The sequence below is a fragment of the Durio zibethinus genome, chromosome 25, assembly GCF_047325235.1.
Source record: "Durio zibethinus cultivar Kanyao isolate XHJ-2024 chromosome 25, ASM4732523v1, whole genome shotgun sequence".
In the NCBI taxonomy this organism is placed as follows: domain Eukaryota; kingdom Viridiplantae; phylum Streptophyta; class Magnoliopsida; order Malvales; family Malvaceae; genus Durio; species Durio zibethinus.
Window position 1 is genome coordinate 12,454,851 of NC_143186.1, and position 24,468 is coordinate 12,479,318.

General features: G+C 31.7%; 4 protein-coding genes and 1 pseudogene across 4 annotated transcripts; all 5 read left to right on the plus strand.

The window, feature by feature from the left end:
• Window positions 1–853: 853 nt before the first annotated feature.
• LOC111276300 (putative inactive receptor kinase At5g58300) lies at window positions 854–1,417 on the plus strand. Its single transcript, XM_089754687.1, has one exon. The coding sequence runs from the start codon at window positions 854–856 to the stop codon at window positions 1,415–1,417; it is 564 nt and encodes a 187-aa protein (XP_089610813.1).
• Window positions 1,418–1,551: 134 nt separating this feature from the next.
• Window positions 1,552–6,952, plus strand: LOC111276303 (uncharacterized). Its single transcript, XM_089754686.1, has 5 exons — window positions 1,552–1,910; window positions 2,073–2,216; window positions 2,375–2,518; window positions 4,136–6,115; window positions 6,524–6,952. The coding sequence occupies exons 1-5, from the start codon at window positions 1,709–1,711 to the stop codon at window positions 6,907–6,909; spliced, it is 2,856 nt and encodes a 951-aa protein (XP_089610812.1). The 5' UTR covers window positions 1,552–1,708; the 3' UTR covers window positions 6,910–6,952.
• A 1,278-nt stretch (window positions 6,953–8,230) lies between these two features.
• LOC111275513 (aspartyl protease family protein At5g10770 pseudogene) lies at window positions 8,231–10,659 on the plus strand (annotated as a pseudogene).
• A 2,401-nt stretch (window positions 10,660–13,060) lies between these two features.
• On the plus strand, window positions 13,061–14,189 carry LOC111276299 (uncharacterized). Its single transcript, XM_022862064.2, has 2 exons — window positions 13,061–13,590; window positions 13,663–14,189. The coding sequence occupies exons 1-2, from the start codon at window positions 13,113–13,115 to the stop codon at window positions 14,187–14,189; spliced, it is 1,005 nt and encodes a 334-aa protein (XP_022717799.2). The 5' UTR covers window positions 13,061–13,112.
• A 2,931-nt stretch (window positions 14,190–17,120) lies between these two features.
• LOC111276298 (putative LRR receptor-like serine/threonine-protein kinase At3g47570) lies at window positions 17,121–18,545 on the plus strand. Its single transcript, XM_089754511.1, has 2 exons — window positions 17,121–17,952; window positions 18,101–18,545. Exons 1-2 carry the CDS (start codon window positions 17,748–17,750, stop codon window positions 18,457–18,459), a joined length of 564 nt encoding a protein of 187 aa, XP_089610637.1. The 5' UTR covers window positions 17,121–17,747; the 3' UTR covers window positions 18,460–18,545.
• The last annotated feature ends 5,923 nt before the right edge of the window (window positions 18,546–24,468 follow it).

Here is a 24,468-nt window from a genome sequence, read left to right on the forward strand (position 1 = left end):
AGAGGCTGACATACTAGCAATAAGGCATTAACGTGGCATCAAGATGGACAAATGGATACTTACACACGGCAATAATGAACATCAATGATATATGTGGAATTGACGTGGATGACGTGGTCCATTACTGGACCAAACAGATTATGGCAGGTTAGATTGTATTGACTAATTGGTGACATAGCAAATTAGAAGCGGCTAGCTAGGGGCAAGTCGCGTATAAGACGTTGATGGTGTGAATATGAAGTCAAGGGGAATCTTTGCTTCATAAAGGAAAATAATGTTCCATCTTCATTTTCTCCGCTCATGGACTTGTCATTAATTCGACGAAATTTCAAGGTTGCTGCTGTACCTCACTGCAACCATGCAAGTTATAGATTTTCCTTTTCTTATTTAGAAAAAGTCACGAGTCTACCAAACCAAGAGAAGAGAAAATTTTCCCTTATCTTACTTAGAAAAAGTCAAAAGTCTACCAAACCGAGAGAAGAAAAAATTTGAGAAAAATTTAAAGTTTAATTAAGTTGGTTCATTCAATCAGTGACATAAAATAAGTTCGGGTTCAAATTACAATATTTTTTCTTAAAAGAAAAAAAGAAAAGAAGCGTGCATGGAAGTTGAAATGCTATAGTTTACATTATCTTTCAATTAGATCCATATCTTTCACGAGCAAGTTGTAGTTGTAGATTCGCGGTGGATGCATGCAACGCTGAGTTCTCTTGAAGCTAAGCTATTATAAAAGAAAAAAAAAAAGAAGGCAATTACTCGGAGTTGGAGAAAAATGAAAGTCATAATATTTGCACTAAGACGTAATTGAGACGTCCAGACGAGGCGGTCGACTTTGCCAATATTTAATGAATTCATGACCAAGTTCAATTGCCTCAATAGTTTCCATTATTTCCAATTCTTCATCAACCCAAGTAATCTCATGGGGAATACTCGCTTCTTCTTCCCTCTTGTAATTGTGTTTCTGTTTCACAATTTTGTTACTTATTCTTTGTCTGTGGAATCACCCAACATCACCACAGACCAATCTTCTCTTCTTGCATTGAAATCCCATGTAGGTTTTGGCCCTCAAAGCCAGTTAAAAACCAATTGGTCTACTGCTACCTCAGTTTGCAATTGGATTGGTGTAACGTGCGGATCCCGGCACCTTAGGGTCACAGCTCTGAATCTTTCAGGCATGGGTCTGGTAGGTACCATCCCACCTCACTTGGGAAATCTATCTTTCCTTTCCTGGCTCAGCATTGAGAACAATAGTTTTCATGGCTCATTACCCATCCAATTGGCTAACTTACGTCGGTTTAAGTACATAAACTTTGGCAACAACAACATCAGTGGGGAAATCCCATCATGGTTTGATTCCTTCACTCAACTTCAAAGCTTGTTTCTATACGGAAACAAGTTCACGGGCGTAATCCCATAATCTTTTTGCTATTTTCCAAAGTTAGAGATCTTGAGGTTGGATAAAAATAAACTGCAAGGGCAGATTCCTGTCAGGGTTGGAAATCTTTCCACCTTGAGGATATTGATTTTGGATAATAACCAGCTTTCAGGATCCATACCTTCCTCAATCTTCAACTTATCTTCATTGCAAATATTGGATCTCAGCAACAACAATCTCTCTGGGTCGATACCCCCCATTCCACTCAAAATCTCTTCACTGCAAATCATTAACTTAACCGCTAATGTTCTCAGTGGAAATCTCTCATCGGACATGTTCGACAAACTTCCTAATCTGCAAGGGCTTTATTTAAGTGCGAACCTGTTTTTCGGCGGAATTCCACCTAGTTTATTCAAGTGCAAAGAGTTAACAGAATTATCCTTATCTCATAATCATTTTGAGGGAAGTTTGCCAAAGGAAATTGGGAATTTGATTAAGCTTAGGATATTGCAACTCAGTGTAAACAATCTCAAAGGTAAATTAGAACACAAACTATATATTCTTCATCCATGTTTTTCCCTTCTGAATTTTATTTTCCTTTTGGTAGGAAGTAAAAAAAATGAAAAAGAAAGTAAAAGTATTTATTTTAATGATTGAATTACACAATAGCAAATGTCGTGATCTCCTACATTTACAGGTGAAATCCCATGGCAGATTGGTAATCTTCTATATTTACAGAGGCTTAGCTGGGAAAACAACAATATAGAAGGGCCTATTCCTTCAAGTATTGGGAACTTGACACTTCTTAAGCACCTTGATTTTTCATATAACGGCTTGTCAGGTACATACTTTCCTGTCACAAAATTCGAATTCGATATTTTCAAGGTGAAATTTCAAATATTATTAGTTAGGCTTGTATCATTGATTATTAAGATTTTTTTAATGGAAAACTAGCTATTAAGTTTATTAAGTCAATTGGTCATTTAATATGTTTTTCAGGTAGAATCCCTGGACAAATTGGTTCTCTTCTAAATTTAGAGATTCTTAGGTTGTCAGAAAACAACTTAGAAGGGCCTATCCCTTCAAGTATTTGGAACTTGACATCTCTTCGGTTCCTTGATTTTTCCACTAATAGCTTGTCAGGTATGTAGTATCTTATATATCTCTCTATATATGTTTTTTTCCCACTAAGTTTCCAATTTATAGATTGATTTTCTTATAAAAGGAAGTAAAGTTTTTAAAATTGTTTATTTCACAAAATAAAATTTGTGGGTCCATGACTAATGAACAATTACTATAACATATGATTTTAATCATTAATGGAGAAGTTAAGAGGAAAGATATAACAAGCTTTGCTTAATTAAAGAGTAATTACTATTCATACTAATCTAATTATAAAGTCTTTAATTGACTTTGATATTATGAGTCAAGTGATACTACTTCAGTCCAATTAGAGATTGACAAAAAAATAAATTATAAAATAATATATAAAAACCTTTCTACTTTCTTTTGCTTTACTTCAAAAAGTTGTATTTGTAGTTATTATTTTTTTTTCTTTTTTTTTTTTTATGTTTTTAAGGTAACTATAAAGGTTTTCCATATTTTTCTCTTTTTTAACTTTTTAAGATGACTATAAAGATTTTTCCTTTTTTATTCTTGGTAATATTTATCTAAATAATAATTTTTTTTTATTTATTCCATTCACATAGTGAGTGTGCAGATGGCTAATTATATTTAAAACCAATTATTGAGCTAAAGTCAAGAAGTCAAGTGGACACAAATACTGTTTGATGAATTGAAATTTTCAATATTGAAAAATTAAGAACTAAGTTTTTAGTTTTGAAAAATTTAAGTACCGAATTGATGATATAAGGATTGCTTGGCATGCTAGTGAAAATTAAACGGTAGATTTTTTTATTAAATCTTTTGTAGAAAAATATGTGATTTTACAAGTATTTTGCATCGATGACAGAATAAATGATTAAAAATCAAGAATATAAGAATAATAATGTAATTAAATAACATATTTTCCTTAAATATTGGAATTGGCTGAATATATTTAAGTAGATAAAAACTACTTAAAGTTTTAAACACTTTTTTATTGAAAATATTTGTTTAAGTGGTTTCTAAAAATGAATAATCGAATGCATGCATTAAAAAAATTAAATTATTAAAAAAATTAGTTTTCAATGGTCTAAAGATTTTCAATAATTTATGAAATACAATCTAAAACTCTAATTACATAATTAAATAACATATAAAAAATACAGTTATATTAATCATTTGATTTCTTAATTGTATCATTTTAAATTAACTTTTATGAAATTACAAATACAAATTATTATTATAATAAAGTATTACATCTATATATAACAAATCATTACATAATCAAATATATCAACCACCAAACTATATATAACTAAACAAATGAAACCCACGTCAAGAAACTATTTTTTACAGAGAAATTTTCTGTCTTGTCTCTTTCACTGCTTAGTGCATGGGTATGGACAAATTCTAGTAAAAATAATTTCAACAAAGTAGGAACATACGACTGATTAAAAGAAGAGAGACATATCCCATAGAGTATATTAACAATAGAAAAAATTTAACTATAAAAAAATGAAATATGTGTCAGTTTTTAATTTTAAATGTAAAATTAAAAAACTATATTGATAGTGCATCAAATAATTTTGGGTTGGTTGTTTAGCTAATTAACATTTTCTTTGAAATTATTGTGAATGAACAAATTAATTATGGCAGGTACGCTTCCAAATCAGATTGGTAACCTACAGAATCTTGAAATCATATTCTTGGGAAATAATAGTTTCACTGGTGTCATCCCTCCTTCCATCTTTAACATCTCAACTGCAAGGTCCATTTGGCTTGGTTTCAATCGTTTCTCAGGCCAGCTTCCATCAACTACAGGCCTTGGACTTCCCAAACTGCAACGGCTTTTTCTTGAACTAAATCAACTTAGTGGACCAATCCCGATCTCTATCTCCAATGCCACTCAGCTTACTGTCCTCCAATTGCCGAATAATTCTTTTTCTGGAATTATTCCAGACACGTTTGGCAATCTAAGACATTTACAACGCCTCGACCTAAGTCATAACAATTTAAGTAGCAACCCTTCATCCCGTGAATTGAGCTTCCTCTCATCACTGACAAACTGCAAAAACTTGGACGATTTGATATTTGATGATAATCCATTAGTCAGTGGTGAACTTCCAATTTCTGTCGGAAATTTATCTGCTTCCCTAACCCTTTTCTATGGTTCTCATTGTAACATTAAGGGCAACATCCCAAGTGAAATTGGTAACTTAAGCAACTTGGTTTGGTTGGGTTTTGACCATAATAACTTGACTGGACCAATACCTCCTACAATTGGAGGATTAAGAGATCTGCAAAATATTAATCTTGGGAGCAATAAGCTAGAAGGATCCATTCCATCTGAGTTATGTCATCTGGAGAAGTTGGCTTTCTTGACTCTCACAGATAACAGACTATCTGGTCCAATACCAGCATGCTTAGGGGATCTCGTTTATCTGAGAAATCTTTTCTTAGGCGTCAACAATTTTACCTCAATTCCATCAACCTTAACAAGACTTAATGGTATCTTGTTCCTAGAATTGGCTTCAAATTCTCTAAGTGGCACTCTTCCGGTTGATATTGGAAAGTGGAGTTCTGTGATAAATTTGAATTTGTCAGAGAATCAGTTCTCAGGTACTATCCCAAGCAGCATTGCTAAGCTCGCACACCTAACTCATCTCTCCTTATCTGGTAATATGCTTCAAGGTTCTATTCCTCAATCTTTTGATGAGTTGATAAGTTTGGAATACTTGGATTTGTCGAGAAATAACCTCTCAGGAATGATCCCCAAGTCCTTAGAGAAGCTCCTAAATCTAAAATATTTGAATGTCTCTTTCAATAGGCTACAAGGAGAAATTCCTAATGGAGGATTATTTGTGAACTACTCGAGCCAATCATTTATGGGCAATGAAGCCTTATGTGGTTCATCTCGACTTCAAGTCCGACCTTGCAAAACTGATACGGGTACTGAGCTTTTAAAATATATTCTACCAGCAATTGGCTCAGCCATAGTAATATTGGCTATGGTTATCATTTTTTTACGAAATAGGAAAGCTGAAGTGCCAGTCAATACAGAAAATTTGCTACCATTGTATGAGTGGAGAAGAATTTCTTACCATGAGCTCGATCAAGCAACGGATGGATTTTCTGAAAGCAAATTACTAGGGGCAGGGAGTTTTGGGTCAGTATACCAAGGGACTCTCTCAAATGGGATAAGCATTGCAGTAAAAGTCTTCAATGTAAATATAGATAGAGCCCTTAGAAGCTTTGATGTTGAGTGTGACGTCCTTCGCAACATTCGTCACCGAAATTTGGTCAAAATCATTAGTAGTTGCTCCAATAGTGAATTTAAAGCCTTGGTACTTGAGTTCATGCCGAATGGAAGCTTGGAGAAGTGGCTATATTCTCACAACCATTTTTTGGACGTTTCGCAAAGGTTGAACATAATGATAGACATCGCATTGGCATTGGAATATCTTCACCATGGTCATACCCCACCAGTGGTTCATTGCGATTTAAAGCCGAGCAATGTCCTGCTAGATAATGATATGATTGCGCATCTGGGTGATTTTGGCATTGCTAAACTCATAAGTGAAGAGGATTTAATGACACAAACCATGACGCTAGCAACGATTGGATATATGTCACCAGGTAATGGTTTAATTTTATTTTATCAATCTTAGATGATATTTCTACTCATATATGTTTATAGAACGTGCATGCCTTTAATTAGATCCGTGATCACTAAAATTTTAAGCAATTTTTTCTTTATTATCATAAAATATCATTGATGAATTTAAATTAAATTCTTTATGCAGAATATGGATCAGAAGGAATTGTTTCTACAAAAAGTGATATATATAGTTTTGGTATTCTTCTTATGGAAACTTTCACGAGAAAAAAGCCTACCGATGAAATCTTAGATGATATTTCTACTCATATATGTTTATAGAACGTGCATGCCTTTAATTAGATCCGTGATCACTAAAATTTTAAGCAATTTTTTTCTTTATTATCATAAAATATCAATGATGAATTTAAATTAAATTCTTTATGCAGAATATGGATCAGAAGGAATTGTTTCTACAAAAAGTGATATATATAGTTTTGGTATTCTTCTTATGGAAACTTTCACGAGAAAAAAGCCTACCGATGAAATGTTTTCAGAAGAAACGAGCTTGAAGTGTTGGGTAAAAGAGTCATTACCATCAGAGGTAGTTCGTGTTGTAGACGCTAATTTGCTGAATACCACAGAAAGAGAACGCTTAGCTGCGAAGGATTGTGCATTATCCATTTTGCAATTAGCTTTAGAATGTTCAGCAGAATTACCAGAAGAAAGGATCGATATGAAAGAAGTTGTTGCAAGGTTGAAGAAAATCAAAATCAAGTTCTTACAGGAAGTTCAACAAGTTTATCAATTAAAAGACAGAAAATGTGATTTCTGAAATTATTTTAATAAAAAGAAGACAATTTGTTCCCTGTTTTTTATTTTGACTTCGTATTAAATTTGAGCATTTTCAAGTTTCTAAAGTCAAGATAACGCACTACAAAAAATAGCTGTATAATTTTGACTTTAATTGGAAAGACTTTGAGCGATGTTATAATATATTTGAGCACATAATTTTTCATGTACAATGCAACAAGCATGAAAATTCATGGAGATTGGAGACGCCCTTTTTCCTTTTGGAAAATTGCAATTTACTTTTATAAATCTTGACTTTGTTCGTAAGTGGCTCTTTCTTGTTTGTTTTGGAATAATGAGCATACGGAATTGGAGATAAGAAAATATAATTAATATACAACTTGGATTTGGCCTAGTGATTATTATAATTCTTTTTTAAAAGGATCTATATTCAAAATTGGAATCTCAATTCCTAAGAAAAAAAAAAAAGAAGATTTAATAAAGTTTTAGTTGACTGAGTAATTTGGTTTTGGTTTTAATAGAAAACCAAAATTTGCTAATAACTTCTGTCATCAAATTTTCTCATAAACTAAAAAAAAAACAATATTTAAAAGAAATAATATGTATTGAATCTTAAAATAAAGAATTTGGTAAATGTATATCCACAATGAGCATTTATTTAGCCTTTAGGTTTCAAGTAATTGAGGGCTTTTTTAGTTTTTTTATAAAGTCACAAATTATGAACAAAGAAAGAGGTTGCAGAATTATAGTTGTGAGATTTAAATCTTATATCTTTTAATGTTATATTTTAAAAATAATTACATGAATAACTGAATTAAGTCGTGACCTCTACCTTTTTAGCTAATTCAAGTAGGGTTAGGTAAGGATGCTTTTCTCGATCAACTTTTGTTAAAATTTGATTTTTCTTACTTGCCATTAAATTATTTTATGTATTAATTATTTTATATATTATCTGTTAAAAATGTTGACATGGAAATTCTTTTCATTTGTTTTTTTCATTGCCCTTTTTAAAACTAAAACTAATTTTATTTTTATTTGAAATTGAGTATCCTTGAGTTTTATATAATATCAGAGGTGAGTGAGTTGGTGTAACAAGCTCTAAAAAATAAACTCAATTAATAAAATTATAAAAAAAATCACATAAAATGAAAAAATATGTAAAAATATATGTTTTTTACAAATTAACATCTAGATTTTGCATGATAAAAAAATGAAAAAAATGTAAAGATGAAAATTTGTTAATCTAATGATAAAAATAGCGTTAATATTTTCTATATAAAGGTAAAAAACAAGCAATTGTTTCCAAGTTTGAAACAATACAAAGAGCTATAGATTTATGGTCCATGGCCACTTATTCTCCAACTTGTTTGTATTCCTCCACTGAGCTTCTCTTTTTTTTCTTGCTTCTCTGCTGTTCAAAGAACAGTTATGCCTTTCAAGGAAAAACAACTGCTCAAGAAGTGAAGGATCTTCATCATAGTCGCACTGTTCAAACAGTTCTCTACTGCCATCAACTGTTTGCATATCATCTACCAAAGGTTCATTTATTAGTACTCATAACATTTAACAAGGTCTCTACAGTAAAATACTGTTGCCGTCCCGTTATCTTTGTTCCTCTACTTTTCTGGACCTAATTCGAATATGTACTGTCTTATTACTCTGCTGATATTTGATATTATTTTCTTGACATTAACATTATTGAATATGGATTTTATAAAAAATTAAAATTTTAATATAAAATAACTTAAAATACAAGTATTTTTCTTAATTTTTTGTGTCAATTTTGACAAATATATTATGAAAAAACAATTCGAAACAGAGGGTAATTAGAAGAATGAGATTTTTTTTAGTTTCGACTGAGACTTTTAATCGAAACAAATTGCTTTCATTTATGCAAGATAAGGAGGAAAAAGATTATCATGATTTCATAGATAAATCATGCAAAATAATTAGAAGTGGAGAAACGATTTAAATGTTAATTTCTTGAGTTATGTTTATGTTTTTCAGTTATCAACGAAAGATCAACACTACTGATCATAAACAAGCATGGTCCATGCTCTTGACGACTGAACCAAGACAAAGCAAATATTGCTCCCTCTCGTGTAGAAATTTCCGTCAAGGCCAAGCCCGAGCTGATTCAATCCACTCCATGGTCTCCCTAAATTCCTTGGAGAAGACATCACTTCAAAGCAAACCAGGAAACTCAATAGGCACAGGAAAATACCAAGTCACCATGGGCTTTGGCTCGTCCGAGACGCAGCTTTCACTGGTGTTTGACACTGCTAATCAATTAACTTGGACTCAATGTCAGCCATGCCTAGGATATTGCTATGACCAAAATGAACCAATATTCAATCCGTCCAAGTCATCATCCCATACCAACATTCGATGCCCCTCAGCTACGTGCAGTAAAATTTCTCCGGAAGGTAATGATGACTTGGAATTGGTTAATTAACAAATTTCAAAGTCACTCCACCGGGTTTAGGTTGAATGGTCATTTCTTTTTTTAGATTAAATAATTAATTTAATTTAATTTAATTTTAAAATATATTTAAAAATATTAACACAATTTTTTAATATTAATATTAATATTTTTTTATATTTTCAAAATATTTTATTTAAAAAGATTTTCATTTACGGATTAGATCTTGGACAAGGTTTTAGAAGTGTCAACCGGATTTGCTTGGCCCATAAACACCTCTACATACAACTCTTTATTTACATTTCATATTAATTTTTATTTTTTTAAACTTTTTTAATTAAAAGTTATTGTTTATCAACATTTTACTTTAAAAATTAAAAACTATAAAAAATTCAAAGCCTGTTTTTAATCTTTATGCCGATTTAAACATACACATTAAAATTGAAACACAGTGACTACTTATAATTTTGATTTCAAGTACATATACTTTTGATAATATAACAATTGATACTATAATTGTAGGTATGCAACAGGGTTGCTCTTCCTCTTCAACCTGTTTGTATGGCGTTACCTACTCCAATACAACGTTTTCCAGTGGCTTTCTGGCAAAAGAAACCTTACGCATAACATCTTCAGATGTGTTCCAAGGATTCTTATTTAGCTGCGGCCAAAGAGACCGTTTCCCAAACGGCGGACGATCAGCTGGGGCATTAGGACTTGGTCGCGGATGGTTTTCCATAGTATCCCAAACTGCTAACAATTACCATAAAATTTTCTCTTACTGTTTACCACCAAGCGATAAATCGACCGGATTCCTAAAATTTGGTAATGCAAACCTCCCAAGTTCGATTAAATTTACTCCCATGTCAAAATCATTCGAAGGAACACATTATTACGGTCTTGATATGATCGATATAGGGGTGGGGAGCGAGAGACTATCCATTGATAGGTCAGTTTTTTCGACTTCTGGCACGGTCATTGATTCGGCATCTTTGATCACCCGTCTCCCTCCAGCAGCCTATTCTAGAGTCCGAAAAGCTTTTGAAGTAAGGATGACCAAGTATCCAAAGGCACTGGCGTTCGAAAATCTAGGGACATGCTTTGATTTTAGTTGTAATTCTACTGTTGTAATGCCAACGATCAGCTTATACTTCGATGGGGGTGTTGAAACCTATTGATGCTACTGAGATTTTGTATTTTAACAAGGTATCTCAAGCATGTCTGGCGTTTGCAGAAAATGACGATGATAATGATGTGATGATCCTAGGAAATTTTCAACAGAAGGGCTAACAGGCTGTCTATGATGATGCCAATGGAAGGGCTGGATTTGCACCTGGTCGTTGTGGCTAAGTTGAGCTACATATCAAGGGAAATAAGTGTCGTTGTGGCTAAGTTGAGTTACATTGCAAGCAAAATAAGTGATCTTGGTATTTTATTTGAATAAAAATAAAAATATGTTTGAATTTCAAAGTCGAGCATTATTTATAAAGATTTAATGATAACTAATTTCTTGAATTGTTCTTCCTATTATTAACATAGAAAGAAATCTATTGCGACAATTATTATTATTATTGGGCTAGATTATTTGATTGATTGAAAATAAAGTCTTAATTTAAGAAATTAAAAGATCAAAGGTAGGTGATATTATCATTTGTTAATATTAACTATTATTAATTGTACAAGTCACTTTATCTTGATAATTAAAGTTTTTTATTTTTTTAGATAAGAATTATATCATCTTCTAATACGGTGATTTGATTACTTTTAATGATTTAAAATCATTATCATCTAAAATCACTAAGTACTTATCAAACATAATGATTTAATTATCATATGTAGATCACCATAATTTTTGAAATAATCGTCCCATACCAAACAATACCTAAATGTAATTAGACTTGTCCACGAATTAGATTGCTTATTAAAATTGGGCCTTAGATGTTCTTTAATTAATAAAAAATGTCTTTACTTAATTCTAATTTAAAATATATTTAAAAATATTAAAATTTATTTCTTTTAACAAAAAATTTAGTCTTTCAGATTTGATGAATTGGGCTGACCTAGACCTTGCGCACAGATTACAAAAAATCATTTGAGCCTGACCCGGTAATCATGCTTACGAAAAAGAATTATAAAATTGAGTTAATAATAAGATTTACAACAAAAATAGTTAGCAATTTGGTATATTAATCCATAAATTTTAGAAAGGAGAGTAAAGCCTTATTTTCCCTTTCTTTGAATTGAGAAAGCAAGGCCTATGGGAGGATCTTCATCTTTGGACGCATGTCCGTTTAAATATGTATCGGATTTGAATTTTTTTTCAAAAATAAAAAATCAAAACAACATAATATGAGTCTTATGATTACCATTTTAATATTAATGTGAAAAAATTGGAGAAAAAGAGGAGGAAATTAATTTCAATTTACCATTCAATAAAATATTAATTTCATTAATCAGCTCTTCTAGTAGCATATGCATGAGTGCCATTTATCCAATTTCAATTTGAATATGACTTGAAGAAAATGGGGACTCCACTATGGACTTCTTTTCCCAATGTTAATGTTGAATATGACTTAAAGTACATGAGGACTCCACTAAGTACTTTTTCCATTGTGGATTCTTACGACATACTCTTTGAAAATCATGCAAGAAAAAAAAAATTAAATGACTGCAATTTCATTCAAAAAAAATTTTTTATATTTGAAATTATCAAAATTTAAAATTTTTTTTTTAAATTTATCTGTACTTTGTAAATTTTTTATTAAGAAAGAAATCAAAATTATACTTTTTTTTTTACTTATCGAAATTATACATTACTATTTAAATAAAGAAATATATATGCAAAGCATTTATTATTAAGTTAAATGTTTAGCAACCCATTAATTTTAAAATGGATCCAGAATTTGAAGTTTGGATGAACCATATTCTATAGACCTGAAATTCCTTTTAGAACAATTAACTCTTAACTTGTCCGAGTCTGTTATCATTTCGTATAAATTATATTATACATGATACTTCTTTTCTTATTATTATCAAATAATTTTGGATTAACTGATTGCCTCAATTTCATACCAATCATTTAGGTCTTCCCCGTAGAAATTAGACTATTAGATTGTATAATTATAGCGCCTGTGAAAATAACAAATACTACTAATTTCCACTAAACCTAAACTACCCACCAAACTTGCAAGCTTGGGTCGAACTTTAAACATGATTTTTAAATTTAATCTTTTTTAAAAGATATTTTATATTAATAAATAATATATTTTATTAAATTTTAAAAAATATTTTTCATATTTTAATAATAAATTTAATTTAAATGGATGGATTAAGTTCAAATTCGATCATGAATTTTAAAGATGCCAATCGAACTTAATTTGTTTGACCAGATGGATACAAATTTATAATTTTCACTAAACCTAAATTATTCACGAAACTTGTGAGCATAACTCGATTAGGTTTGAGTTTTAAATATGATTTTTTAAGTTTAATCTCTTTCGAAGGATATTTTATATTAATAAATAATATATTTTATTAAATTTTAATTTTTTTAAAAAAATTCATGTTTCAATAATAAATTTAATTTAAATGGATAGATCAAGTTCAAATCCTATCATGAGTTTTAGAGGTGTCAATTGAACTTAATTTGTTTGACCGGGTGGATAAAAATCTATAATTTCCTCTATTTCAAAATAAAAAATGCATAATATATTTAAAGCCAAAATATGTAATTAGGTTTACTAGCATTTCTTTCTCAATTGCCTGGCATCTTCCATTTCCTATTCCTCATCCCACTGAAACTCATGAAAAATTCTTGTTTCACCCTTGCTTATCTTATGCTGGTATTGCTGTTGCTTAATTGTTTTTTCTTGTCTATGGAATCACCCAACATCACCATAGACCAATTTGCTCTTCTTGCATTAAAAGCCAATGTCCATGACCCTCAAAACCTCTTGGCAACCAACTGGTCTATATCTACCTCTGTTTGCAATTGGATTGGTGTCAGTTGTGGATCCAAGCACCTCAGAGTCACAGCTCTCAGTCTTTCTAGCATGAGTCTTACTGGAACTATCCCACCTCACTTGGGAAATCTGTCTTTTCTTTCATGGCTCGACATCAAAAACAATAGTTTTCAAGGCTCATTACGAGTCGAATTGACTCATTTACATTGGCTGAAATACATAAGCTTTGCTAAGAACAACTTCATTGGGGAAATCCCATCATGGTTTGATTCATTCCCTAAACTTGAAAGCTTGTTTCTGCATGATAACTATTTCAGCGGTGTTCTCCCATCTTCTTTGTGCTATTTGCCAAAGCTGTAGATCTTGGATTTGCATAAAAAAAACCTGAAAGGACAGATTCCTGGAGAAAATGGAAATCTTCCAAGCTTGAAGATGTTATATTTGCAGAATAATCAGATTTCAGGTTCCATACCTTTTTCAATCTTCAACATATCTTCACTCCAAGATGTTCAATTCAAAATCAATTATCTAACTGGTTCAATACCCTCCATCCCACTCAACATGTCTTCTCTAAAAATCATTGATTTTGGCTTTAATAATCTCACTGGTTATCTCCCATCTGATATGTTTGATCACCTTCCTGAACTACAAGAGATTTATTTGGATAGGAACCAATTTTCTGGTGAAATTCCAGCGGCTCTATTCAAGCATGAACGATTACAAGTTTTATTCTTGTCTCACAATCAATTTGACGAGACTGTGCCTGAAGGACTCGGGAATTTGACTGCGCTCAAACAATTGTTCATTGGTTGGAACAACTTTCAAGGTAATCTGAGGCCGGTATTGCTTCGGCATCCGGGCAAATGTGAAAATTCTATACAAGATTGCACATATTCAAAATTTCTATTTATTGATTAAATTTCAATTTTATTAAACATTTTCCCTGAAGAAACATAATTCAATTTAAAATTTTTTTAAACTAAAGTATAGTAGATTAATGTCCCATCAATGACCTGATTGACTATTGTCCACAGCTAAACCAATAAGAATTGATACAAGTGAGCATGTGACTTTACAGCAACTCAAAAAGTCAGAAAAATTGAAGCAAGTGGTACTTTTGTAACGTGCTTGCCTAAAATTTGGGATATGTTTATGTATGCAAATGTTGACTTTAATGAGGAAAACCTATAATGTACAAAAAAAAAAAAAAGAGGAAAGCCTATTAGAAAATGATGCTCGCTCAATTAATTTCTTATATAGTGTCATCTGACTGTGATTTTACATAAAATTAAAAAAAAAATCTATAAGTTGATTTTTTATTTTTATTTATTATAAATTTTTTTCCAAATTATCTTCATCTTGAAAAAAAAAGGGTTTAAATTTTTTAAAATTTTCAAATGAGACATTAATTCGAAATAATTTAAAATATACAACTATAACAATATTTAGGGGAAGGTGCTATTTATTTTCATTTAAAATTTATCTTTTATATTTTAAGGCATATTCTCATTAATTGTTTATTTTTTATAGAAATGAATGATGAACAAATATTCAAAATTACAATCCAAAATGATTTTTAGATATTTTATACAATTGATCTAAAAATTATGAGATATAAAAGTTAATTTGTTATTGTTGTTATATTCTATTAATTGTCCATTGATATTTGCAGGTGAAATTCCAAGGGAAATTGGTGGTCTTATTGGTTTGGAGATGTTAAGCTTTACAAACGATGGGTTGAAAGGTCCTATTCCATCGTTTATAGGGAACCTAACTGTTCTTAGTGTTCTTGATTTAAATTTTAATAACGTCACAGGTATCAATTTCTTCCCTTTCTTGAAATTTAGTTTACTTGCAGCCACTTTAGTAAAATATTTGAGTAATAGTCCGAGAAGGGTTTTGGTTTAAACAGAATTCGAAGATATCCATTATCGCATTATAAAAAAATTCCTTTAGCAGTTCACACGCCTTATCACAGTAGATTATTTTTCGAATAAAAAATAAAATAATGAAAATTTTCAAAATTGAGTGAGCTTGTATCATTTTCTAAATATTTGTTATTAGATTCTTAGTTTTTATTTTAGTGAATAAAATAATTATTTAACCCTCGTTTATGTATTTCTTAACATGTAAAATTCTAGCATAAGGTTTGTGGTAGACGTGTCCATTAGGCTTCCAAAATTCTAGCATAAGCCTGAGCTCGCCACTAGGCCCCAACCTTTAACATCAATATGAAAAAAAAAAAAAAAAAAGAGTTACTTATAATCAACTAGACCCAAGGACATATTTATATGATTATATCAAACCAGACTTGGATTTAATAACCAAAATCGAATTTGGGCAAACCACTAAGCCCGTAGACATAGGCAAAATCATATATAATTTATTGTATTTTTTTTTATTTAATGGAGGGTATAGAGAAGGATTTCACATTCAATCATTGTAGTATAATTATTTAATTATAATTCATAATTATATGAACGTTATCAAAATTTTATGTAAAGTTCATATTCATAAATTGTCGATTCTTATATAATTTTTTATTGTGACTAACTAATTTTAAAATTATAATAAAAAAATTGAAAGTGATATGCTTCAAGATATATAAGAGCATAGTACTTGGAAATTTTAATTTCTTTTGGCTACATAATAAAGGTTGGTTATTTGGAATTTGTGGCAGGTACAATTCCAATCGAGATTAGCAACCTTCCTAATCTAGACAACTTATATTTGGGAGACAACAACCTGTCTGGTCCAATCCCTTCTGCTATCTTTAACAGCTCAACAATGGTGTGTTTGTCACTGCAAACAAATCGCCTGTCAGGCCAGCTTCCACCAACTCTTTGGCTTCCACAACTTCAATACTTTTATCTTGCAGGAAATGAAATTGTTGGAGAAATTCCAGCTTCTATCTCAAATGCCTCCTACCTTATCAGCATTGATTTGCCAAGGAATTTCTTCTCTGGCTATCTTCCAGATACATTTGGCAATCTAAGACATCTACAAGATCTCACCTCCAGGATAATAATTTCTCTTGTAAACTTTCATCTCCAGAAATGAGTTTATCTCATCTTTGACAAATTGTCGATACTTGGAAAACATATACGTTGATGAGAATCCATTAATCAATACTAAACTTCCAGATTCAATAGGAAATTTGTCAGGTTCTCTTGAAGTTTTCTCTGCCACTGGGTGCAACATCAAGGGCATCATCCCGACTGAAATTGGGAACTTAAGCGGCTTGTTGAGCATGAACCTAGATAACAATGAATTGACTGGAACAATTCCTACAACAGTTGGAAGAAAAAGAGGGCTGCAATATTTTCTCTTCAAGACAATAATTTAGAAGGATCGATCCCTGTTGATTTATGTCGTTTGGAGAGCTTGAGTTTCTTATTTCTCACCAACAGCAAACTCTCTGGACCAATAGCAGAATGCTTGGGTAATCTCAGTTCTATAAGATCTCTTTTGCTAGGATCTAATAGATTTTCATCCTCAATACCATTAACCTTGACAATACTGGAAGATATTTTGCACCTGAACTTGTCTTCAAATTCTCTAAGCGGTACTCTCCTAATTGATATTGGAAAATGGCAGGTTGTGATTGATATGGATTTATCAGGAAATAAATTATCAGGTGATATTCCGTTGGGCATTGGGGATCTCAAGGGCATAACTCATCTTTCCTTGTCTGGTAATAAATTGCAAGGCTCTATTCCTCAGGCGACTCGTGACATGATAGACTTGGAATTCTTGGATTTGTCAAGAAATAATTTCAGGAAAGATTCCTGCATCTCTGGAAAAACTTTGGAATCTCAAATATTTTAATGTCTCTTTCAATAGGCTACAAGGGGAGATTCCCGAGGGAGAGGACCATTTTCAAACTACTCGATTCAATCATTTATGGGGAATCAAGCATTGTGTGGTGCTGCTCGATTGCACCTACCACCATGCAAAAATAATGCGCATAGTCATGAATCCAGGAAGATTAGAAAGCTTCTAGCATACATTCAACCAACGGTAGTTGCCACAACAACATTAATACTGGCCTTGATTGTCATTTTTAAGCAAAGCCGACAAAAGGAAAGAAAGCTTGCCAACTCATGGAGATATTTTGCCTTTAGCAACATGGAGAAGAATTCCATATCACGAGCTTCAACAAGAAACTAATGGATTTTGTGAGAGCAATTTGCTTGGTGTTGGAAGTTTTGGCTCAGTATACCAAGGCACACTCCGAGATGGAATGAGCATTGCAGTGAAGGTCTTCAATTTGGAGTTAGAAAAAGCCTTTAAGAGCTTTGAAGTCGAGTGTGAGGTCCTCCGAAACATTCGCCATAGAAGTTTGGTCAAAATCATCAGCAGTTGTTGTAATCTTGATTTCAAAGCTTTGGTACTAGAATTCGTGCCAAATGGAAGCCTGGAGAGTGGTTGTATTCTCACAACCATTTTCTTGATATTTTGCAAAGGTTGAACATAATGATCGATGTTGCATCAGCTTTAGAGTATCTCCATCATGGTCATACAACATCTGTGGTGCATTGCGATTTGAAGCCTAGCAATGTCCTTCTAGACGAAGATATGGGTGCACATTTAGGTGATTTTGGCATCGCAAAACTATTAGGTGAAGAGGACTCAATAATACAAACCATGACACTGGCAACTATTGGGTATATGGCACCAGGTAATACCTCTATGTTTTCCTCATGGGCATATACATAGTCATTCAATTTATGATTAAATTTCTGACCCTTTTTTATCATTTCATTTTCATGCAACATCAATGTATACTTAATTTAATAATTGTTGATGAATTTAAATTCAATATGTAGAGTATGGAGCAGAAGGGATCATTTCCGTAAAAGGAGATGTCTATAGTTTTGGCATTCTTCTAATGGAAACTTTCACAAGAAAAAAGCCCACCGATAAAATGTTTTCAGGAGAAATGAGCTTGAAGTATTGGGTGAAACAGTCTTTACCATCTGCATTAATTCAAGTTGTGGATACAAATTTGCTAAGTTCTAGAGGGAGAGAACACTTGGCTGCAAAGGATTGTGTCTTGTCCATTTTGCAATTAGGAGTGGAATGTCCTGCAGATTTGCCAGAGGAGAGGATTGACATGAAAGAAACTGTTGTCAAGCTGAAGAAGATCAAAATCAAGTTTCTGAAGGACATTGAACAGGCTAGATAAATGCCATTGAGCAACTCTTGTTTTTAGTTATTGTCTTATTGATCAGTTGATAGTTGATATTATATCTTGTTTTATAATTAAATCTTAGCGAGAAATATTATTGTCTCAAGTACAGAGTATGCAATATTTTTTGAATTATTGAAAATTTTATTCCAAAATTCAAATAACTTTGTCTTATTAACTAACTGAATTAGAAGATTTCTCTAAATTTTCTCATATGTTAAAGAATTTTTTTTCAATGGTTTGGTTATTAATTGATGTTATTTATATTAATTTTTAAAATTTGAATTGGATATATTTAATAAATTTAAATAAAAAATCATAAATTTATTCAAAAATTTTAGTAAATTAAAATATTATAAAATTAACTAAAAGTCTCATCGCATGGGTGAAAAATAAGTAATTAATAATTAAAAGAAGGTATATTTATCTTCTGAAATAAAATTAACTTAGTAAATAACACTTGGGGTTAATTTTTTTTTATCAAATTTCAGGGATGGAAAATGTTATTTATCTTTTTAGATAAAATTATCGTAGTAAAATAACACTAATTATTTTAGTAAATAACACTAAGGGAATTAGTGTAATTTTTTGCCAAACCTCAAGAAGTGAAAAGGGTATTGCTCAAATTAAAAGAAGGTAAGTGTATTTTCTACAAAATTTCAATGGAAAAACATACTTTTCCCATAAATTTTCCATCAAATAGTGTATAGAAAATGAATTCCAGCAATACAAAAGTACATATTTTGATTGCTTGAATGGAAGGACGACTAAAGTAATTGACCAAATCAGTGAGCAGAAAAAAGTTAGGTCTTTGGGCCCACCATCGGAGCCACGATTGAATCCTGAGGTCTATCTACTTATTTAGATATATTCACTCAGCATTATTCACAATTAAATTTTCATTTTCATGCCAATAAGATTTTGGTTTAATAATAAAAGAATATTTTAAAATTTTGAGGTGTTAAATTTAAATTTTATCGTGTGTGTGAGTTTCGATATTGAACTATATTTTAATTTATTAATTGATTATTTAATAATTATAATTGGATTATGATATAGTAATTTATTATTTAATTGATTATATATAGATGCAATGCTTTATTATAATTTTAATTTAAAAATTTCGCTTTCATTGACTATTGAAAAATGATTGTATTTTGTTGGGCATCACATAAGTTGGGAAGTATCTATTGTTTCACACAAATAAACTACTTTAAGAAAGGTGATAAATTAAAAAAATAATAAGTATATGAACAGAAACTTAAGGATGTCAATTCAAGAAATCAAGGCCGGTAAAAAATGAATTTTCTTATAACAAATTTTGAATAAAATTTGAAAATTATTAAATTGTTTGAAAAAATTTGAAGATTAAATAAAAATTAAAGGAAGTAATAGGCCTAGTGAAGATAAAATGAACATATGTAGATTCGTATGGGATAAAATTAAAAGTTTTTAAAAAATTAGGAGAGTCAATTAAAGATAAAAAAGAAAAACATAAAACTTTTAGTATAAAACTAAAATTTTAGAAAAATATGGGGTCAAATAAAAATTAAAATGAAAAACTCTAAAAAAAAAAAAAAAGAGTAATATTAAACTTTTGGGAAAGCCAAGTGCAAGCCGCTTGACTCCCTTTTATTTGCACTGAATATTTGAATCAATAATTGATATATGATTTTTTTTTAATGATTTTCTGTTTTTAGTAAGAGTATGAATCCCTTCTTGGCACAAGTTATAAAAAAGTTTGGTTTTGAGCTAAAGCCAATATGAAATGTGGGTGCGACATCGCCATAAACCTGGCTTTCAGTTCAACTGTTTGATCGTTGAATTATGAAGAATTTTTTTCTGTTAAGAAACAGGATCTCCAGCTGCTAATGATAAAAAGTTGCTTTGACCTTCACAGACAACTTGAAATTGAAAGGAAGTAAACAAAAAATTCTTGGTAGCAAACGCATTACAAAACAAAATCCGGCAGTGCAGTTGATTTTTACCTACCCCAAATTCCATGAATATCTCAAACCAGCCCAAATCTTTTGTTTCAATCCAAATAAGAAGACTTAACCAACATTACGTGAAGCAATCCATCTCCAAATACATCTATATATACCTAAAATCAAACAGATACATCATACCCAGCCCTCACAGCCAAGTCATACAGCATCAGAAATCAAAGAAAAGCCATTTGGAGTCCAAAAATGACTCGCTTAAGCCTTGCTTTGCTTATCATTCTCATTGCTTTGATGTATCAGGTACCATCTATGCAATCGAGGAAGCTTTTTAATGCTGAGAAGAAGGAAGCATTTCCCTTCAAGGACAATTTGGTTCCTACTGATCTTCCAAAGAAGCCTACAGCACCGCCTTCTCCAACTGACAAAGAGCACATAATGGCTAACAATGGAAGGCTTTTTGCTCTTCATCTTGCCAAAATTGATCGGATATTACAGTCGGTACCAAGTCCTGGAGCTGGCCACTAGCTAGACTCACTTGTCTCCGCATTGTCTCCCACTATAGCCCCTTCAATACGGTATCACATTCTTATATACTCAATAGGTATATATAGCGAAAAATACAAGTTTGAAAATATGCAAGGAATAAAAGATTATTATGACCGTCTTACTCAAATGTTTCTACTTACAATTATCCAAAATTTGCAATTTCAATTGTAATTGTGACTACAATCTTTCAAGCAATAAATAATGCCAGTTAATTTTTCTTGTACGGTACAGGAAACTGCTCATATAAAAAATCCAGATGTTATTTTTCTGTTGTACTTCATATATAACAGAGACGCTTGTTCTCAAGCATGCAGCCAAACATCCAATGATAACTGGTTGAGAAGTTAAATCTGTAGATGTGAGCTGTAACACATGCACAAACTTCAAAACATTATATAAATCTTGAATTTTTTACAAATTCTAGCTAAATGGCTGCTATCCTTTTACCATCTTTTGAAGCCAGAGAGCTTTTAGAAATGAGAACCATGAGCTCCCTTCTTTCAGGGGGGGTATTGTTCCTGATGATAAGAGTAAATAATGCAATGTTACTAGTGAAAAGTGAAATGCCAAGATATATAGATCAATGCTACTGGTACTAATTCCTGAAATTTGTTCATCAGAAGTATTTTTGGTGTTGAAATACATTTTAAGCAAAGAAAAAATCAACCGAAAACATTGTTCTAGGTGAGGTTAGATTTGGCCAGCCCTGCATAACAGTTGACTCATTCTGTTAACAAATTGCCTTCTTTTTATCTTTTAGTTAATCAAAAGTACTCAAGAAGGGAGAAATCTCATAGATAGAGTAAAATCTGCCAAGTTGTAGAACCTGTCATGCTGTTTCTAGGAGATAACATTCTGCAAAATTTTTTCAAACTATTTTCAAGGGCCAAATTCTACTGAATAATTCAATTTAGAGCATAATTCTTGCTTCAACCCTGATAAAAAGTCTTACCTCTATTGCTATTTTGTCTGCTTTTATTGTCCTATGTTACTTCTTACTTCCAAACTCATTAAACATACAAAAAAGATAATATGTGATAAATTGCCTAACTGGCTAAGACTTACATATACAATTATAACTCAATATAGAAATATATACAATTATATATTTTTCAAATTTTAGAACTATTAAGCCTGGAGCTTAGTTCATTTGGTTCATACAACAACTCCTGAGAGGTGACATTCGGCATGTATGGAATTCAAATTTTAGTATTTATAATCTTTTCTTCTATTTTTAGTTTACGATCTCTTTTATAAAAAAAAAAAATCATTTTTATAATTTTTTTCTTATTTTGGTACAAGTAGTTGTGATGACACAACCAACCAACTTCATGATCACAACAGAATTTTTTTAATTGAAAGAAATGGTTGACTACTAATATAGAATCTTATTCAATTAGTAAGCAAACTAATTAATGGCTCTCCATCCAAGGGAAGATGTTACAATTCTCTCCTTTATTGGATAGTTTATACTGCTTGACTTTGATTCTTTCAGAATAGTTTAAAGATGGACTTTTAGAATGTCTACACCAATTTTTGCCGAAGTAGTCAACTACACGTTGGCCCGCAGATACTTTAAAATTGGGCCAAATATATTAATTGCAGATACTTTAAAATTATGCCAAGTATATTAATTTCCATATATACTGACTTTCAAGTTTGAATTATGAACAATTAGCAGGTAATATTGGATATTTGAGTCTCCAACAATAACATTTTCTTCGTGCATATATGCAATGGTATGTGCTATTTTCTTGGAAAGTGATGATCAGAATATCATGTAAAAGCCCAAATCAACCAACTTAAACAGACAAATAGATACTCTGATCCATGCACAAAATGTTGAGTCTCACAATGCAAAGAAATGGTCTTTCACCTTCATAGACAGCTTGGAATTGCAAGCTGAAAGGTATATACCAGAAATGCAGAAAGAAGCTTTATCTGTTAGATCCAGGAGTTTGATACCATAGATCCAAGGACATTGCATTAAGTTACTAAACAAAAAGCCGGCAGTGTAATCGATCCGTGCCTACTATTAATTCCATGAATCTCTTACTTGGTTCCAAACATGCTATAACATGCTATAGTTGACCTAGCCAACACGTTGATATTGATTCCTTGCATATATATAATATATACATATATATATATATATATATATATGAACCTCAATGCCAATGTCTTAGACAAGGCCTCATTACCACCAATCATACACTGCATTAAAGGTCACTGCTGAAGAATTAGGATATTCCTTCTCCGTGCATTCTAAAATGACTCGTTTATGCATAGTTTTGCTTATCTTTCTTTTCTTATTTATCTGCCATGCCTCGCCACCGACAGAAGCTAGGAAGCTTTTGAACATACAGGAAAAAGAAACCCTTTCTTTGAACAAAAATTTTGTATTAAGTGTTGAGCACAGGGAGCTTACACCAGCAGTTTCTTTCAGCAATAAAGGTCTCGAAATGGTTGATAAGGAAAGGCTGTTCACTCTTCATCTTGCCAAAATTGATCGAATATTACAGTCTGTCCCAAGTCCCGGAGCCGGCCACTAGACACACATCTCCACCGCTTGCCCCCACAATAGCTTTGGAAAATGTCACAAGCTCTCTCTATTTCTTTGTACATTACAAGAGTATTGTTTCATCACCAGGATTTTCTGTGATCTGGTTTACGAACACATTGGTATAATATACTTAAGAAGCTTTCATTTTATTTCACTTTTCCCTTCTAAAGCGGCTGAAGGGTGTTCTTGATATTTACTCATTCGACGTTAGAAAGGAACAATGATCCCAGTATGTTTCCAGAATAAAAAAAAAAAAACAATTTCAACTTGTAATTATTTGCTTGAATTCCCTGTACAGATTGGCAGCCTATATAGAGCACCAAAAAAAGTTAGGAATATGGTAAAGAATAACAATCGATAGGTGTTTATACCGAGTTTCGACGTGGGAGTGTTCTTAGAAGAACAGAAGAGAAAAGTAGTTAGAGACAAAAATAGGGAGTGTTTCCTGCATTTGCACTCAACACGCAAGTCAAAAAAGAGGTTGGAACGAAAAAAAGATAGTGAATTAGGATTAAAGAGAACTTGCCTTAAAAATGCCTGAATGTCTATAGTTATAAAGGAGAGGCAAGGGACTAGTGGGGGACAATAATGACGAGCTAACATGGCACTGAGCATATTAGGTCAAGTTGGCACAAATGTTTGAAATACCCCTTGCTATGTGACAAGCATCCGTAATAGGGGAAAAGACCAACAAACCCTTTTGATCATTAAATGCTCCAAACATTTTGTCTCCTGCCAAGCAATCTGAATGTCAAGTTGTAGGGTATGCATTTAATATATTTTGTATAGGTCGACCGAATGAAAGGAAACGGCATGAAATCCGATCTCTTGTAGTCGACATCAATGTAGAGATCGACGTTTGGGATGATTGATCGCAAACTATGGTCTAACATAGTAGGGGTTCGATCTTGTGCATATGTTTTAGGTTGAGTACATAGTTGGCTTAAAGGT

What these genes read in the sequence shown, in the direction of transcription:
- LOC111276300 (XM_089754687.1), top strand. Translation starts at nt 854, where the DNA reads ATGACCAAGTTCAATTGCCTCAATAGTTTCCATTATTTCCAATTCTTC.
- LOC111276303 (XM_089754686.1), top strand. Translation starts at nt 1,709, where the DNA reads ATGTTCGACAAACTTCCTAATCTGCAAGGGCTTTATTTAAGTGCGAAC. An exon ending in TTCATATAACGGCTTGTCAG is followed by an intron (nt 2,217 to 2,374) that starts GTACATACTTTC and finishes TATGTTTTTCAG; the next exon opens with GTAGAATCCCTGGACAAATT. An exon ending in TTCCACTAATAGCTTGTCAG is followed by an intron (nt 2,519 to 4,135) that starts GTATGTAGTATC and finishes TAATTATGGCAG; the next exon opens with GTACGCTTCCAAATCAGATT.
- LOC111276299 (XM_022862064.2), top strand. Translation starts at nt 13,113, where the DNA reads ATGAAAAATTCTTGTTTCACCCTTGCTTATCTTATGCTGGTATTGCTG. An exon ending in GCATGATAACTATTTCAGCG is followed by an intron (nt 13,591 to 13,662) that starts GTGTTCTCCCAT and finishes AAAACCTGAAAG; the next exon opens with GACAGATTCCTGGAGAAAAT.
- LOC111276298 (XM_089754511.1), top strand. Translation starts at nt 17,748, where the DNA reads ATGATCGATGTTGCATCAGCTTTAGAGTATCTCCATCATGGTCATACA. An exon ending in TATTGGGTATATGGCACCAG is followed by an intron (nt 17,953 to 18,100) that starts GTAATACCTCTA and finishes TTCAATATGTAG; the next exon opens with AGTATGGAGCAGAAGGGATC.